Source organism: Hipposideros armiger, unplaced genomic scaffold, assembly GCF_001890085.2.
Source record: "Hipposideros armiger isolate ML-2016 unplaced genomic scaffold, ASM189008v1 scaffold_52, whole genome shotgun sequence".
Taxonomy (NCBI): domain Eukaryota; kingdom Metazoa; phylum Chordata; class Mammalia; order Chiroptera; family Hipposideridae; genus Hipposideros; species Hipposideros armiger.
The window spans coordinates 3,616,189-3,635,510 of NW_017731402.1; the positions used below are offsets into that span (position 1 = coordinate 3,616,189).

The window sequence follows — 19,322 nt, forward strand, 5'->3', positions numbered from 1 at the left end:
GAGTGGCTCAGTTGGTTAAGAGCTCGCTCAAGAGTTTGAGCTCTGAGCAACAGCGGTTCCAGTCCAGCCCGAGCTGAGCAGCCGCTGAGCTGCCAACAGGTAGCAGGATGGCTCAGCTAAAAAAAACAAAACAAAAAAGAGTCTATGTGAGTTTTCCCTGAAAAACATTTTGGCATTTAAACTTCTACTCTGAAAGCCTCCAAGTAGCATTTCTCCCAAAAGATGATTGCCTGTAATTTCCGCATAGTTTTCAAGATTGAATCAATGCTGTCACATCCGAATTAAGAGAGTTACCATATATGACAAAAAAATAAGAGTATGAAGTTGCAGTGTTCTTCAAATCCTAGTTGATTTGGGAGGTTACAACCTGATCTTTGAATGTTTAAAAGCAGTTTAACAGGAAGAAATGCAGGGTCACGATTCTGAGATTTCTGTCAAAATGAGATCCACAGCAGCCAAAAGATTTGTGTTGGGTCAGGAGCACTTCCCTCCAGATGGCAGCCTTGAGTTTGTACCGCATGTACGCTTTGTTCAGTTGTGAATGCCCCAAATCTGCCGTCTTGGCGTTGCTAGGCTCCCAAAAGGGTCACCACTGACGGGCCGTGTGTGTGAGCTTTCCCTGTCCCCTCTCCTCAGAAAGGCCTGACGTTACTGGGGCAAATGGATGGAGCACCTGGATTTCTCTTCTTTCTGAAATACAACTGTGCATTTTGAAGTATATGCCTGAAAGACGCCCAAAATATTGTGACTGATGCATTTAAAAGCTGTGTTTATTTGATTGACATGAACCAAGCACTGTACTTGAGCCAAAATATGGTGGAAGAATTCTCATATGTAGAAGGCCGCTAATGGTCAGATTTCGCTAAGAGCACCAGCATTTTAGTAGGTGTGGGGCCCTTGGGAGGCGTTGGACTCTCATGGACGGGCCACTTACTGAAACCGGTTCGCTTGTCTCGCCTCCCCTCACCCCGTTCCCTCAGGGATGTGTCCTCCGAGTCAGACAGCAACATCAGACAGATCAACCAGGAGGCCGCGCACCGCCGATTCCGCTCCCGCCGGCACATCAGTGAGGACCTGGAGCCCGAGCACACCGAGGGCGGAGAGGGCCCCGAGGTACCCCATCCCCCACTGCCTCCATACTCTGCAGCTCCTCCTCTCCGTGTCTTCCAGCTTGATGCTATGTCATAATCTCTTTTCTTGGTAAAAGCCGTCTAAGAAAAAGCTCGTGGTCTCATAGCTAATTGACAACCATCGGGATATTAATTTAGAAAGTGCTTATAAAAGCCCTGTTTGATGAATCCAGGTTAGCTATATCATCACAAAAGGAAATGACATTGTTTTTGCTTGGACATTTTCAGATCTTTTCACCCATTTATTTTTCCCGTGTCTTATTAAACGGCAACGTGGTTATCATATCTGAGCAATTGAATGAGCCCTAGCACTTGTTTGGGTACCAAATACAAGTTTTTACTGAATAGTTTTGACATCCTAAAAGAAACTTATTACCAAGAAAGTACAAATTTGGGTGAATCAAATATTTTATAATTTTCCCCTTAAATGGTTACGGTAAACTACTGAGGGGAAAAGTTATGAACTGAAGAACAAATTAGTAATTACCATAACTTCCATGCTGCCTCAATAATTCTGTTTACTTACTAGAAATCCATTAAAGACATTGTGTTAGGAAGAAGATCATTTACAAAATGTATCAGTGATTAAAATTGGAAAAGCAAAATTAATGATTCCGTAATTCACGGAAAGATACTTTATACCGGTGTTTAACTACAGCTTATAGGATCTCTGCTTTCTTCATTGTGAATCCTCAGCAGTTAGAGTAAAAGAAAATCCATGGAAATCATAAATGAATTCCTGAGGATATTTTTAACCCACACATGGGTTAGAAGTGCTAGAAGTAACTCACGGCTCAGAGAGGTGGCTTAAATGTGGATTAAGGACACAGCCTCTGGAAGCAGGCTTCCTCGGTTCAAGCCCTGGCCCTGCCACTTCCTAGCTCTGTTACCTTGGACAAGTCACCCTCTGTGCTTCAGTTTCCTCATCTGCTAATTAGGGCAGTAGTCATATCTTCCTCATGGTTATTAAGAAGCTTGTGTGCCTCCTTCGTGCGGCATAAATGTTAATTATAGTTGTCATCATGGTTATTGTTGGGGAGGGGACCAGAGGATCCCACGTTCCTAGCATTTACCTCAGCGTTCTCATTCCTTGATAGTCTTGGGACACCATTTCAGAAGAAGCAAGTATCGCTGCAGACTCCCTCAGCTTGGCGCTGCCCCCACCGCCATCCTCACCAGTGTCCCGGACCAGCCCCCAGGAGCTGTCCGAGGAACTGAGCAGAAGGCTTCAGATCACTCCAGACTCCAATGGGGAGCAGTTTGGTTCCTTAATTGTAAGTAATAGTCTCGTTTGAAGGAGAAGTTGAGCAAATATTTTATCATTTCTTGTCACTTTAAGAGAATCTTGTATGCAAACAATGACCAAGGGTCTTCCAGCTCTCAGGTAACTGACATTTTCCCAAGTTCCTCGAAGCAGAACTGTACAAAAATTAGCCCAAGTAGATGAGAACCTTTCTTGGTCTGTCAAGAACTCGGAGAATAAGAGTCCATGACTTCTGTAATTATCAGTTTTAGTTTTGTAGAATTTCTTCTCCCAGCCCATGAAATGGCACTTTCATCACATAGGTATGTTTTGCATTGGGACGTGGGAGACTTAGAGCCTCCTAATCAGTCCTCTTAAATCATCCTCTGCACGCTTTATCAGCCTTATTTCACAGATGAAGGCATTATCTTTAAGTGACCCGTCCAAGACAAGGTTAGAATGGGAGGTAGAGGATACTCCTCAGTCCCTGAGGACGAATCCTTAAGAAAGATTGTGGAATTGGGACACTGACATCAGGGTAGCATTTGACCTTGAGTTTTCAACCATCGGGGACACACTTTCTAGAAGCTTCAGATGGGGCTAAGCCCCAATGAGAAGCAGTAGAATCAATCATGAAGACCTGTGTTTGATAACAGAAAACTGCAGAAAAAGCCCATAGAAAATTTCTGCTTGTGCATAAAATTGAGGACGAATGCAGTCTCCGTGTTTCTTGAGAAACTGAACGTAAAGATGTACTGCGGTAAAGATGGTAGTGACTCCACTGAAAATGGCATCCTAGAAAAATAGTCATTATTACACCTGGATCAAACGTAAATGGATAGGGGCCTGCCGAGTGGCTCAGTTGGTTAAGAGCTCACTCAAGAGTTTGAGCTCTGAGCAACAGCGGTTCGATGCCCGGCCCGAGCTGAGCAGCCGCTGAGCTACCAACAGGTGGCAGAATGGCTCAGCTTAAAAAAAAAACAACAACACGTAAATGGATAGGAGGGCTGCATAAAATGTTAAAGCAAGTAAATGCTCACAAAATTCTTACTCCTTTAGTTATGGTGTTTTTATTTAAAAAGACACCATTGGCCCATGTTGTGTGAGTTGCAGTGATTACTCACTTAATGTGGTTTTATATTAAAATTCTATGAATATTTTTCAGAAAAAGAAATGCCACTGAGATGAAAATTTAGTACTAAAGGGACAGGGAAAAAAAGAGTTTGCATCTATGGGTTATTTGAATTGGTAAAACTGTTGCTATAGAAATAACATAAGCAATGAAACCATATATTTAAAACGTATAAAAGGAAGTAAGTACTGCAAGAATTATAGCAATTGCATACCTTTGATCGACGAAGTGATAAATTATAACATTCTTCAGCATTAAGTTAGCATTTCTAATTATTTGTACAGGGAGCTCCAGCACTTAATTATTAAAGCTACATCAAATATTTTTAAGATCCAAGTGCAAGAGTCAGTATCAAGATTGTGTTGAGTCTGGTTCAGCTATTAAATCAGAGTGCCTACGAAAGAGAAGAACATGGGACTCTTCTCCTGTTTTGCTTAGGGTATCTTCCAGGACAATAGCATGAACTGTTACTAAAGAATGAATCCTGCATGGCAACTATTGTGGAAAGACATGAATAGCCCCCCCTCCCCGCTCCCACCACCGTTACTGCCACAGTCTTTCTTTGTCCTTATTCCATTTTACTTATCATTGCAAAATATCAAAAAGGAGTAAACGCGACAAACTTGCCCCACGGATGGACCTGTTGCTGATTAGACCCTGAGCTTGTGTGTGTGTGACCTGCTGCCATTCTCTGATTGGATGTTAGGCTTTTTTTTTTTTTAAACAATATAGGTGAAGAAAAACAAGTGAGAGGAGCATTATACGTCACACATTAGATTTATTAGGTTAACCTTGCTCTTTTGTTTCCCTCTTTCCTTATCTGTACATCTCAACTCCATTGAAGAGCTAAGAAGATAAATACTCAGCCTTTTAGAAGTAGCACAAGGTTATATTTGAGTTCCTTTGGACGGAGAATCCAGCTGGTTCTTTGTCAATAATAATAATAGTAAATGTGTAATAACCATATGTCAGTATTTCTTCCTGTATTCATATTACATGAGAATTTACCTAGAGGTTGCATCCCAAACCAGAGTATAAGACTTCCAGTTTCTTATTTCCAGTTGTTGTTTTTTAATTGGGGAGCAGTGTGGTTTTCTAGAACCCATCAGCTTCAAGTCAAGTAGTTGTTTCATTCTAGTTGTGGAGGGCGCAGCTCCGTGGCCCATGTGGGGATCAAACCGGCAACCTTGGTGTTATGAGCACTGCGCTCTAACCAACTGAGCTAACTGGCCGCCCCTTCATATTTCCATTTTTAAAGCACTCCTTGAGGGTTATGGTGGCCTGTTGAGTCCTCTTTCATGTTGTGACCTCGTGCTCTTATGTTTTGGTCTTATTTCTAATTGGTCTTATTTCTAACTAGGGACCAATCAAAACCCCAGTCTGCTTAATTAAAACACTGAGAATGGAAAGGGAAGATAACTTTGACTCCTTAAAGGATGACTCTGATTACTCTGAAAAGATGTTTCATTTAATAACCTTCTGTTACCATAGAGCGGTGAATAGGATTCAGTGGTATGTTTTATAAACCAATGAACATTGTTTCTAAGAATATGTTTTCTTGATATTTCATGTCCTTTCTTCTCCTTCAGCAAAGAGAGCCCTCCTCGCGGTTGAGGTCCTGCAGTGTCACCGATGCGGTCGCAGAACAGGCTCACCTACCACCGGTAACCCACGCTCCTTTCCTGTCCTCACTGTGCTCTTTCGGCTTTTAATTAAAATCATCGGGGCTACTGGGGAAGAGTTTTTCCTGTGCAGATCCTTTTACCATATAAATGAGACATTAAAATTTCCTAGCAATTTGCCCAAGGACAGTGGATTTCAACACAAAGAATTGTTATCGCCACTGAAGTCTCTGAAATGGTAAAAACGTCATTACTTGGTTTTTCACCCAAATTAATTCCCATTCAGTTGCGCTCACTTGACTTAAACTACTTAACTAAAAACGTACAGTCATAATTCCTGTTTTGAAAAAGCAACTTCAGTTAGTCTCTAAAGCTGTGTGCCAGTGACCTATATTTTCAGAACTTACTGAATCCCTTTAAACAGGAAGAACTCTTCTGGGTTGGCAGCAAGTGTGTCTTTCCATGACTAATAGCCTAAATGCTTAACCCCCCAAAGCCTCTGCACCTTCTCTTTAAATGCAGCTCTACTGACTAAAGAATTAGCTACAATTTGTTCCCACACTCCCACAGTTTTCACAACTAGCAACAAATCTGGAAGGATGAAGGATGTTTAAGGATATAGGACATACATAAAAACAGATCTTCAAATTGGAAGACAGACCAGAGCTGCCTTGGGAGATATTTGGTGTACATGTTAAAAATAAGAAATTTTATGTAAATTTGTTTCTTCCTTTAGAGGAGGAAAAAAACGAAAACGTGGTGTTGGTGTGTTCAATTTAATGTTTGACCATAACCAATTTTTTTATGACTACCAATCCTCAAACTCTTTTTGGCACTAATACTTTATGATGTGTGAAATTGAAGGGGGGAAAATGGACACTTACAGCTTTTGAAATTACAGTGTCTTCCCTATCGTGTACATTTTTGCACAACTCAAAAGAATATTTGTGCCTAGGTTTTATAGTCTCTTATGTTTACAAAATGAATTAATGAGGACACTAGTCAACTGAGTAGTTAACATAATAGATTCATTGTGGGCGTATATCAGTTGCGCTGGTTGATAAGTAGCTTGACAAGAGTGTCCTTTTTGGGATGGTTTCAATACAGGCTGCCCCACCAACAGGACAGTCATCTGTGATGGACTAGTTAGTGGGATTCTCATTCTGTGATTTTCCTTGATGAATTAATGGCACTTTCTCTCCTTTCCAAAATCAATGTCGATTTTAGTTGCCAAAGTGATCCTTTTCTTGGAAACCGATGATTCCTCCCTCCCGCTTTCCTTGGACTCTAGGAAGCTGTAAACTCACTGATCACCAGTGGCCTCTTACTTGAATGTTGAGTTTGGTGGATGTAAGCATCTGCTAATTACTTATTTAACAGCGGGGTGAAACCATAGTGGTTTTCAGTTGTTTTCGAATGAGACACCTCGCGTTGAGTATTATCGAGGTTGTCGAGTCATTGTTCACGCAAGTCAAGGCTGCCACCTGAGCCTTCTCTGGGTGAGAGGGTGATGGTGCTCCCCTTTTCCTTCTGGTCATCAGTGATTGCTCAGCTGTCCCTGGACAGGGTGGGTTCGCGAGGATTCCGATTCATGTCACTTACCTTACTGGCTGTAACTGCAGTGATTCCTGATTCAGGAAACAGCGGGCGGTCTCCCTAAGTGCGTTTCACTGACGTACATTATCATTTAAATCATTTAACAGCCCAGTGCCCCAACTAGGAGAGCGCGCTCATCGACTGTTACGGGTGGCGACGAGCCAACGGTAATGACACCCTTGATCAGACTTGCCTGGCAAAACTGGGGGTTGGTTTCAATACTGTGTACGGTGGTGAATGTACTCTTTTCTTCTTCTTTTTTTTTTTTTCTTTTTGATAAGATCCAAAAGCTTTTTTTGTACTACAGAGAGGCACATGGTTCTTAGCTTAAAACTCTCACTTTCACATTGTTCAAAAATACTGAGTAAAACTGAACCATTTTTAGCCTCACATAGTTTTATTAGGAATACTGTCAAGCTTCGGTTAAGTGTGTTTAATTTGACCATTTAGAATACATTTTTGCCTTTTAGGGTTTGTGCTTCTGATAGGCTTTCACGGTTTATTAGAATGCTTGGGTAAATGAGTTTGGTTGCAAGAGAACTCGGGAAGCCCAAGGAGCTGAATGTGATTTTTATACACATGGGTCATGCCCAGGGCTGGCTTTCTTGTACATTTCCTATACCACATTTTAAACACTGGGTTAGAGTTTCTGTATCACGAGCATGAACCAGCGACCTTTCTCTGCCACCAGGGGCTTTACTCACAGGAGTGAAGATGTGTTCATATGCTCCTGGCGGGAGGGGGAGAGACAGGACATATTTAAGGAGTTTGAAACACCTAGAAAAAATGGTGTTTCTCTAAGCCAAGCATCTGTTGTTTTTATTCTTCATTATTTTAAATAACTTCTAGTGTTCATGTTTGTGAGTTGCTTGGATTTGACTCCATCTTAATGGCCTGTTTTCTCCTTGGTCCCTTAAAGACAGGCTAGCTTATAGTTCACGCTTTGAGCGGCTATAGCTATTAATATTTGAAGAATTTTCTTCATTTTTTTCACCTTTGTTGTGTTTGTGATAACTGCTTATTACTTGAGAATTCCTTTAGGTACAAATACAATTGCTCAGTTTCTGCAGGATGTTGATGACATAAAGGAACAATGTAGTTACCCTGTTAGAATTTAATGCTTGGCATTGTCCACAGGAAAATCAAACTGGCCATCAGCAAGAGTCAGCCTAGTTTAGGGGACTGACCTGCGGTGAGTTATGTGAAAGTCGTGTGTTGGGTGGGCCAGGCTCAGCCTCCCGTAGAATTCAAGAAACTCCAAGTGAACCAGCAAGCATAGTTTCTACTGGATGCTAGAAATGTCTATGGGAGCAGAGCTGCGAGGTAGACGAGATCATTTCATGAAACAATTTCAAGAGAATCCAGTGCTAATGAGTCTCCTCTAGCATTCATTTTTGCATTTTATTGGCCTTGGAACCTGCTGTTACGATTGGAGTGTTGGGATAGCTGTGATATTAAATGACGGGCCAGCCTAAATTGTGAGAGTGCTGGCTCCATGGTGAGAGCTACCTGGCAGGACAGAGGAGTCATGGAAATGAGACCCCGGTGGCCTCTGCCATGGCCCTTTCCTTCTTGCCTGTACTCCCTCCTCCTCCACCAACAAATCAAAAATTGGAGTTTATGTCTGTGTTTTCTTTTTAAGCCCTGGGCAGTAGTCGTAGTTCCTAAACGTTTTGCCTGCTTTCTTGCTCTCTGTGTCCTTGGTAATCTTTTGGCTGCAATAAGCCCACTTATTTTACGGCTACACTAAAAATTGAGGTGGGTTTGAAAGCATCGCATCTGTTTCGTTTCCACCCTCCCCAGCCCTTTCTCCAATCCCTTTACTTTCTCTTTTCCCATTCCATCTCCACCATGTCTTATCCCTCTTTTACGCCCTCTGCTGTCCCTCTCCATGTCAGCCCCACACCAAAGTGTACAGTCTCATACTGGAGCTGTGCTCTGTGCTGTCACAGATGTGCGTGTGTACACAGACATATACACTCACACAGAGAGAGAGAACAGTGGGGTCTCATGTGCATATTCCTTAGCAACTTGATAATTTTCACTTATGGTCATTCCTCTGGGACATGTTAATAATTACATAATATTCCGTGATGTGACTGCACCACAGTTTATATGATTTTCCCACATTTACAAACGCTCAGCCCCAACCCCCACCCCTTTGGCCCTACACACCATGCCGTGTTAACCATCCTGGTACATCTCTCTTTCCATGGTAGTGCTTTTAGTTCTATAATATAGCGAACAAGCCCTGATTCTCACCTGCACAACCACAACCCTTTCATTTATGGCAAATAAGTACACACAGATGTCACTTTCTAGCTAGCTAAGCACGAGCCTGCTCTGTGAGATGACAAGAGAGGAATAGCCTCATTCTTCTGTTCTTTGCTGTATATGCGCTAAAATAAACTGTGGGAACAGGTATGGTAGGGTTGGAGTGAATCTTGGAGAGTCTGTGATAGTGCCAAATGCTTATCATCTGTAAAAGCATATTGACACTGTTACAGTGTAAGCATACTAATTGAGTTCTTCATTGCAGTGAAATAAATGGAGCCTCTGTGAAGCTGTGGCAAAATGGCTATCTGGCATTGTGAAACACAGTAGTATGTTCAGATGAAAAGCTGTGAGATATTAAACTGACTAGCAGTTTTGAACTTGTCTCTTGACTAATTTTTTTTCTTGAAGTAGAATGGAATGCACGTATGTGCTCCTGTGCGTGCATGCACACACACGGCAGTAGAAGTCTGATTTTGGCTCCAGGCCTGGACCACGTCTGTCAAAGCTGAGCCCTACTCCCTCCTCAGCTGTGTGTGATGGGAGGCAGTGTTTTGAATCACAAGTCGAATCATCAGCACAGCTTCTCCATGGTCATTTGGAAAGAAACCTATAAAAAAACAACAACATTTTAATAACAACATCTCACATAAATGGAACTAGATTATAGGTTGCCAATTGAGTTCTCAGTACAAGGTAGAATGAATGTTTTAATCAAATTCAGTGTTCTCTGCTACACTCCAAATTTTCCATAAACTGATTAGTCCTGTTAACTGTGGATCTGTGAAAATAACCTGGCTGCTGGAATACCGTGCTGGAAACCATACAGTTTTAGAGTGTGATGCTGACATGATCCATGACACATCCAAGTTATTTTAGTTTATCTGTCTCCTCATAAATACCCTTTCCAGGGATGCTATAACTGTGAAACTGTCCTTAAGGTTTCCAGCATGGAGTTTTCTGAGGGCATATCTAATTGGCTCTCCCCCCAGAATAACAGGGAGTAGGAAAAGCAACAAATCCCATTTTGTACTCCATTTAGCCCACGCATTTTTGGTCATCATATAAACAATAGTAGGTCAAAGCTTGAGTAGCACGTAGTTTGCCAAAAAGACAAATGACCACTAACTTAGGTTACACCTTGGGTTCTAAGTTGGTTCAGCAGAGCTGGTTTTGGTAACGTCCAGATAAAAAGTAGCCTGGCAGTCGCTCTGTTGTGTCAGTGCCATAGCTAGAGGGCGAGGGATGGAAGAGCTTCAGGCTGGAGATGAGTTCATCTGTCTTAAATATTCGTGGAAGGGTCACGTCTGTATGTTGGTGTTTCTTTTGCTCTTGTTGAAATCCCAAACCTAGATCTAGGACGCTATGTGGTCAGAGTCTTGGAATGACCATTGTGAGGCCTTCAGATCTAGAAAAATGTCAAGGAAATAGTTGCTGAAGTTTTAGCAGACAGTTTTCTTACAAATAATCTTGGCTTGCCTGATAAACATTTTAGAAATAACCATCGAGGCAGCTGCTTCATGGCCTCAGTTTTTTTTCTGGAGTGTGCTGTTGAGCTCATGAAGTAGAATATATAGCCTTGTTAACTGAAGTTCCCAAATGACATTGGCAGCATCCTGCTTGTGCTTTCTAATTCAGGGTCTTGCAGTGGACTGGGGACCCTCTGAGGTAACCCTCTCTGCCATGGTACATTGTTGATAATGAACATGAAAGATGGGATGAGCACAGGGCATAGCTGGGCTATGAGAGTTACATCCTCAGCCTAATACCGAGAAAATTATACCTGGTAAATACCTGGAGGGTCAGAAGATCCTAATTAGGGAAGATGATACCCAGAAAGAAGTGGTTTCCTTTTGTGATCTCATATGAGAGATGATTCCTAATGTCTGGCCTCTTGCTTCTTATACCTTCTCCGGGGAGTCTGGGGAGCCATGATTGGCTTCTTGTTTCTAAGATCCCACCTTTAAAGTAGCACCCACTTCCCACTTACAGATCTTATATGCAGCATCTGTACATCCAGGAACCCCTCCTGGGACAGCACTGACCTCCGATGTCCACCTCCTTGCCTCCATGAGTCACTGAAACATCCTTGCTATTCCAGTATTTCTCTACCCCCAACTGCATTTCTCAGGCTGCTGCTTACATGTAAAAATGTCTCAGGAATCCTTTTTCGATTTAATTTGGACTACCCAAATATAGTCCCTCTATACTGGACGTGTCTCGAAACCTGGAAACCGCCTATGCTGCCTTCAGCCGTTAGAGAGACAGACTTCTCATGGGCAGACAGAATAAATACAGACTCAGTTATCAGGCTCCTTTGGAATTCTCACCTCAGATTGCCAGGCGGCTTCCTGAGCTGGGGCAGGGAGGTGTCCTGGTTGGTCCTCTTGATTCTGTGCCACTGGTGTGAATGCCGGCCTCCTAGAGAAGAGACTCTGTTGTTTTTTTCCATGAAAGATATAATGTAAGGGTCCTCAGCTGATGAAGAATTTAGGAATAAGCTAGGGAGTGAATCCCTGTGGCAGCTATATGGAGGAAAAAATATTCAGAGCATTCCTCTTATAGACGGTGACATTGGACAATCTGAAATACCTTTAAGCTCTACGTAGTTCGACAGGAAAATCTAGTAACTAAAACATATTCTTGTATTTTTCTCTTAGCAACGACCCTTTTTATCTAAGACTCCAGGGCCTTAGAACTGAGTTCGGTACAACTTTGGACTCCACAGCTTATGTGGGGCTCATTTCACAGGAGATTTGAAACTACTGGACATCTATTGCTGCTTTCCAGATGCTCGTGTTTTCTGTACAAATAGGATGAACTTACGTGGTCTAGGGAAAAAAATTAAAAATTCTCTGGATGTACATTACTTGATTAAGCTGATTGGAAAACAAATGCAAGATATTAAATAATAATGATTTCTTACACAAACAGCCATCAGTGGCCTATGTACATACCACGCCGGGCCTCCCTTCAGGCTGGGAAGAAAGAAAAGATGCTAAGGGACGCACATACTATGTCAATCATAACAATCGAACCACAACTTGGACTCGGCCTATCATGCAGGTACGCTCATCGCCATGCAACTTTTCAGTTGCCGCTGAAACGAAGCGGAAGTGTCCATGAGCTCCGTGTCCCTGATGTTAATGTGTTGTTCTAGGGAGCCCATGTTTCAGAAATCGTTATTCACAAGGAAAATGCCTTATTTTAAGAATCATACTTGCCTAAGGGAGAATTGGGTCACCCAAGCAGTCAATTCCTAGATATATTTTTTTATTTTTTCAACTTTTTTTTTTAATAACTTTATTGGGGAACCGTGTGTTTTTGGACCCATCAGCTCCAAGTCAATTTGTTGTCCTTCAGTCAGAGTTGTGGAGGGTGCAGCTCACCTCCAAGTCCAGTTGCCGTTTTTTCAATCTTAGTTGTGGGGGAAAGGGGGAGGGCACAGCTCATCATCCCATGTAGGAGTCGAACTGGCAACCTTGTTGTTAAGAGCATGCGCTGTAACCACCCAGCTGCCCTAGATAGATTTTTTAAAATGTCACGGGAAAGATATTTTCAAAGAGCCTATGGCAATATGTAGCTTCTCTCCCATGCCCCGCCACTCCCCCACCCCCAAAAAAAAACACCACCTTTTTTTTTTCCCTGAGGCTAGTGTTTCTGCTGGGGCTAGGTGATTCATTTTTATTCCTCTTGAATGTGTTTCCCTGTCCTTTCCCTCATTGTTATGTTAAATCATTTCCTTCATGCTTTAAAGAGGCCAGAGCTCTTGCTATACTGCTGTGTTGTTGTTTGGGTCCACACTCCTAGTCTCACACATAGGGACGTCCTCATGTGAAGCTAACTTGTTTTTGCCTCCAACGCAGCTGGCAGAAGACGCAGCTCGTGGACCCGCCACAAACAGTAACAACCACCTAATCGAGCCTCAGATTCGCCGGCCTCGTAGCCTCAGTTCGCCAACAGTAACTTTATCTGCCCCGCTGGAGGTGAGAAGGCTACTCCTCTAACTGGGGTCCATCTGTCCTGGGACTGCTCATTCTCTCTTCTCTCTTAACTTGGCTTTCGTTTTAACAGCCACCTTCCTGTCTCTGCTCAGTTGTTGTGTTCGTGGTGGAGGGTTTTCTTGTGCAGCTTTCCTCCGTGCTTCTCTGTCCCGCCCAGCTCACATCCCTGGATTCTCACCTGACTCTCATCCTCATTTGCCTGAGGCGGTGGTGACTTGTGCTGGACGTGTGGGCACCTCTTTTCAGAACTCTCTCCATTCTTGTCGTGTTTCGCTCCTTATGGACTGTTGCCTCATTAGACTTGCACAGTAACTCTTTCAAATGCCAACGCTTACATTGAGTTTTAAAACACAGTTGTGGCTTTGGTCATTTTTTTTCCCTTTCGACTTTAGGGTCAGTCACTGTGTGGGCATCCGTGCTTCTGATGCATATTTGCATCTCTACGTCATTGCTGGGCATCTGCTTCTGCTCTCCTGTTTGTGTGGGTTTAGTGCCATCCCATAACGTCACATGTGCCAGAGAGAGTTAGAGAACCCAAGAGAGTAAACATTCCAGGTTCGACATGACTGTGTCTCTGAGATATCTGTGGCTTTCTCTGTGCCCTGGGCTGAAGATGCTGATAAGTGGGAATGGGTGATAGCTCTTCCAAACTGTGATAAAAAATGTCATGGGTAATTATGCGACTCCAGGTGGTCATGTGCAACGATACAGTATTTCCTTGTAGTGCTCTGCAAATATCCAATGCATTCCTTCTTAGACTGTGAGCTCAGTAAGAGCAAGGGCACACTTTTCTCCACCCTCTGTAAAACCTCCATTCATGATGCTCAATAATGACCAGTATTTTCGGTATGTACCCAGTAGCAATCAAAGGATGGTGGTTCTAAGTAATTAATATTGTGTGTTTAACCAATAGAAAAATGTTCAAGTTAGATTGGTTTAAAAGTAAAAGAATGACAGAAACAGGTTTTTCTAGGAGCTTCCCCCATCCCTCTCCAAAGAGGAGCATTCCACGATACCCAGGTACATTTTGACACCTCTGGAATAGCACATGACAAGAGTTCTAATGCTCATTGTTATTTCTTAGGGTGCCAAGGATTCACCCATACGCCGGGCTGTGAAAGATACCCTTTCCAACCCACAGTCCCCACAGCCATCACCTTACAACTCCCCCAAACCACAACACAAAGGCACACAGAGCTTCCTGCCGCCCGGCTGGGAGATGAGGATCGCGCCGAACGGCCGGCCCTTCTTCATTGACCATAACACGAAAACTACAACGTGGGTAAGGCTGCTGCTTCTCTTTGGCCCCATTTTCATCGTGAGGTCTGGCATTCATTCCTTCATTTCCTCACTCCCTATTCATGGTTCTTGTAGAAAACTTTCACTGACACTGAAGCGCATCTCCAGGGGGTCTTCTCAGCCTGCTTCAAGAGGCTGCACATGTGGGCTGGTGGGAGCATGTGACGGTGGGCCAGGTTAAGGACCACCTTTGGTATGAGGGCCAGGTCGGATGCCTTTTTTTCATAGCACTCCTGGAAAGCTCTAGTTTTGACAATTTAGCATATTTGGGGGTGGGGGGAAGGCAGTGTTCCATATTGGTAGGATTTTGATGTCACTGTTTCACATCTCATTATGTGACTTCTAATAGGAATTCTAATCCTTTGAAAAATAATTTTATCAGTTTCTTTTTGCCTTTTGATTGACATGATCCATCTTTATTTGATTTGTCCTTTTAGTTTTTACTGTTCACGTCAAATGAGAATTTTACACTTGTACCACATTTCATACCTTTCATTGTGGGTGAGGAGATGTACTGAAGGACTTTGTAAATTTGTGAACATTTTGTCAAAATAGGTTTTTCTTATCATGCTGCCTTTCCCTGAGCCCCTGCATCACACATGAGAAAGAACCTGTGTATTGTATTAACTTGGGCAAGATCAGGTTAATTAAAAGTGAATGTGCATATCTTTATATTTCTCTTCATTTATTTTTATTATTTTTATTTTTATTTTTTTTTAGCTGAGTCAGTAGTGCTTATATAACGTAGCGTATAGTTCTTTTAAAAGTCAGTGGTATTTTTCTACTGTGTGACCTCTAGACCTATGAATAAACTGAAATTGGTTTTCTGGTTGCTAACTATTTCTCATGCCACCGGTTTGTTTTTCTTCCTGTCCCACCTAAGGGTCTGGGTACAAAGTTTAGCTCAGTCCGTCTAGCATCTGTGCTACTTGCTTAGAGCTGATGGCATGTGAAAGCTGGTTGAGGTTGGTGATTGTCGTTGACCCTGGTCTTTGGTCTTGGATCCACAGTGAACATTCACTTTAGATTCCCATTTCAAGTGAAGACAATGAGTGTGTCCAGTTGACAGAACAGCAGTATTGTGTTAATAACGAGGAGGCTTGGGCCTCAATGACGTGGACTGTCATTTACACTTTGCCCGTGGCGTGATGTTGAGTTCCCTGAGAATTGGACTAGATGGCCTACACGGCTTTCTGTCTCTCAGATCCTATGGATCATGGTACATAACATCTCCATGAGGACATTGTCGGCGTTTGGGGCAGGACTGGGACTGTGCTTTTTTATTGCAGGACACTTAACATCTTTGTTTCCTTCCCCGGAATGCTAATCTTTGGTTCCTCCTCCCCTTCCACCACCATAGTGGTGACCAAAAATGCCCCCCATATTTCCAAACACCCCTTAGTGAGAACCACTCAAAAAATTCTTCCTATTTTAAAATAAAGGAATAGCCTGCCAAGAGAATTTATCATTTTATTCCTGGTGACATTCATTACACTCATAATTGCCTCTAAGGCATACAATAGCACCTAGCTGGCTTTGTTGGACTCACCTTTGAGTCTGAAGATGGTATTACAGGGTTGTGGGCAAGATGAGAGTAAGAGATAGGCAGCTTTGGGAAAAAAATACTAATGGAAAGTAGGGGTTTTTTTTAAGATTTTTTATTGGGGAATTGGGGGATGGGAACAGTGCTGGGGAATTGGGGGAAGGGGAACAGACAAGTTGATGTCATTTTGTTCTTCAGTCCAGTTGTGGAGGACGTTGCTTCACTGGCCCAAGTTGGCACCATCATTGCGCTCTTCCCGGGTGAGGCAGATCAGTCACTGGCTTCTGGACGGCCGCTCATTGCGGCTACTGGCCACTCACGCTGGCTGCTGGCTACACACGGTAACCCATGGCAACCCACTGCCACAGGGGCTGCAGCCTACGCCGTCGCCGGCGACTCACAGCAGCCCAGCTCCAGGTTGAGCTGTTGTTCAGCATCTTAGCTGTGGAGGGCAGTGTCACTGGCCCTCATATGTGGGATCCGAACCGGGGCCCTCTGGCGTCCCAAGCAAGCTCTTAACCATCGCGCCACTCGGCCGGCCCGAGAGTAGGTTTTACGTCTTTTTTTTCCCTCAGTGATATACAACCTGTGGCTGTTCTGCTAGTGTACCCATTTCTATAAAGCCTCAGCCAGAAACGAGAGTTCCAGAAATAGGGGGTATAAATATTATAAAAGTGGATGGATTAGTGTATGGAGCCACTGTGGCTTGCCAACATAAGCTATGATTTTAGTAATTTGAACTAGCTTAGTAATCAAATCCCCTAACCTTTTCGCAGCCTTTCACGCCACAACTGCAGTGTAATTGCAGCTGGGCAGATTTTATTTTAAATAGCACTCGCTTTGTTTATTGCCTGCATCGTGGCTGAATGAAACCCGGTTTGAAATGCCAGTTGTCCCTTTTTACCCAGATGCTTGTTATTGACTAACTGAATGATGTGAAATTTTAGTTTCTTACAGCAGCATGTCGTTGCTGCCGCCATTGTTGCAAATCCTTAAGGCAACAGCTGGAAATTCCACCAGTTACTGTTTTCTTCACTAAGCTCAGAGGTGCTAGCACAGCTGTGCTGTCTCTCCTAAACAAAGGCCTATACAAAATTCTCATGGTCAAAGGCATAGTCTCCATTTCCTGTTCATTTTGACAAACGATGGAGGGGTAGAGGGAATTAGAAAGATAATTTTCAGCTTAAAACCTGTTTTGAGTGGTTTTGGGGTTTGCTTCATGTTTTAGAAGAGAGAGAGGACAGCATAGCTATTCTTAGATTTGAGTGTTACAATAGAAAAAGGATGAAGAACTGGTAGGACAGTTTGAGAATAATGGAAATACAGGATTCCTTCCCCATCAACCTACGTGCCCTGGGTTCCTGCGCTAACTAGAAGCATGAAGGTTCAAGCCAACAATCCCTTCAATACGTTGACAGAGGAAAGTTCCCTCTGAAACCTATTTATAAAGCATGGCCTTCTATGAAAGCAGTGTGCCAACAGTCCCTCTGGATTAGCGTCTGAGCCCCCGAGCCTGAAAGCGAATGTCTACGGGATGCACAGTCCCTTAGCACCACCTGGAAGGAAGCACTAAGCCTGTGAGATCGTGACAAGCCCTGTCCATCTGAGGATTCCTTGTGGCCAGACTTCCCAGCAGTTGGCTCACTTGTTCCCGCCCGGGTCAGTCCATGGACGCGTGCTGGCGGCCGCCAGGTGACTGAGGAGAGATTCCAAGAGGCCTTCAGTTTGCCCCTTTTTTCTGCTAAAGAAGCAACTCGAAGCATGTATGTGAGAGTTCATTTATGTGTTTTACCGGACAAAGGGTCAGCTTAATTTTGTAGCCAGAAAGATTATACCTTAATTAAGTTTCAGGTTTGTGTTTCTACCCGCGTCCAAACTAATAAAACTCCCTGTAGCCTAGGCATGGTTGTTGATCTCGTCCAGGGTGGAAAACCACAGTTGTTGTTTGAACCAGCAAGCATTCCCATATTACTTATATATATATATATATATATATATATATATATATATATATATATATATATATATATATATATACCTATAGATAGATAGATAGATAGATTTTTTTTTTTTAATGATTCTGCTAGAAAACCTTTTTGGTGTTTTTAAAAGATGTTGATCTTTGCATTCTGTGTAAAACCCCTTTCAACCAAATTGAGGGAAGCAATTGTGAAACATTGAAATAATTGTGAAATAGTAAGAGTGCTCTTACTGTGCTGAGGAAAGGGAGAAATGACCAAGTGTGCTTTTCATATTTTATTCATTTATATTCATATCATTGGTGACCTCATTAGTGTTCCAACTTATTCTCATCCCTAAAGTTGCCATAACTCATATGGGGCCTTGGCTGCCCTCCCCGTGTGCCATCAGCTTGGGGGTGCCTGCCTCCTTGGTTATTCAGGGCATTCAGTGGACGGGGGTTCAGTGTGCCCCCTAGACTTTGCCCTCAGAGCTTGAGGGATGGCAGCTACTGCCATTATTTTTATTTTTGTTGGTATAATAAAATAATGTGACACCCCCTTTCCCCCCCAGGGCCTCTAGCCCTCACATTCTATGAAATCTGGGTTTCCACGGGAGGCCGTTATATAATAGCAGACCTGTGCAGTTGAGTTATTTTAATACGTCATGTCCCCCTCCCCCAGCTCCCACCCACCGGCACTTTAATTTCAGCTTCTTCTTTTTATTAATTCCCTTTAAATCACCGGCTTTTTACCAAAATGGCTGATTGTCTTTCCCAGTCCCTTGTGTGTGTGATTCCGGGGCAAGACTGGCCTTGCATGTAGCGTCCAGAAACCCCCATGCTCATTCATGTAATAACGGTCTCAGGCTTTCTCTAAACCTAGCATGGTCGGGACTGTGTGGGTCCCCAAGGGTCCCCTGGGGTTGTGGCATTAGCTGATCCAGCTCAGAGTCAGCATTGAGGGGGTAGCTTTGGTTCAGTTCAGTGCTCTGAGATTTTCCTCTGTCATGAGTAACCTGTCACAAATGTTCCCCAGATGATCAGCTGCTTGGCCTTTCTGAATCCTAAACCTACTCAGTATATCTGTTTACACTGTATGTGTTCCAGTATACTACAGAATAACGGACCTATTTTATGCCTCTATTTATCCTTTAAAAACACTATTAGTGAAGTTCAGGGTCAGTATCCATCATAAACGACTATCATGCTGTATTTCTTCAATTAAAAGTTTGCTATAGCTAACAGAAAACAAAGGTTAATTTTATTTCTTGTGGTTTAATTTTATTCTTTCCAATTCCAAAAATTTGTCACTTTGTTATATGTAATTCAGTAATATTAATGATTAAACTGTTGATTTGGGGGAAAACAATTTTTTTTTATAACATTGGATTTGTTTTGTTTTTTTTTTAATTGGGGAATTGGGGGGAAGGGAACAGTGCTGGGGAATTGGGGGAAGGGGAACAGACAAGTTGCTGTCCTTTTGTTCTTCAGTCTAGTTGTGGAGGACGTTGCTTCACTG

At 42.9% G+C, this 19,322-nt stretch overlaps 1 protein-coding gene across 19 annotated transcripts in view; it reads left to right on the plus strand.

The window, feature by feature from the left end:
- Positions 1 to 19,322, plus strand: part of NEDD4L (NEDD4 like E3 ubiquitin protein ligase) — a 270,127-nt gene that overhangs the window by 206,627 nt on the left and 44,178 nt on the right. For 14 of the 19 annotated variants that reach the window (XM_019640653.1, XM_019640654.1, XM_019640648.1 and 11 more), the window contains 7 exons: positions 981 to 1,113; positions 2,228 to 2,404; positions 5,095 to 5,169; positions 6,831 to 6,890; positions 11,932 to 12,063; positions 12,864 to 12,983; positions 14,086 to 14,283. In XM_019640653.1, the coding sequence (XP_019496198.1) occupies positions 981 to 1,113; positions 2,228 to 2,404; positions 5,095 to 5,169; positions 6,831 to 6,890; positions 11,932 to 12,063; positions 12,864 to 12,983; positions 14,086 to 14,283 (895 nt within the window). The remainder of the gene's footprint in view (positions 1 to 980; positions 1,114 to 2,227; positions 2,405 to 5,094; positions 5,170 to 6,830; positions 6,891 to 11,931; positions 12,064 to 12,863; positions 12,984 to 14,085; positions 14,284 to 19,322) is intronic. The other 5 variants (XM_019640655.1, XM_019640652.1, XM_019640651.1 and 2 more) reach the window with 1 other exon arrangement.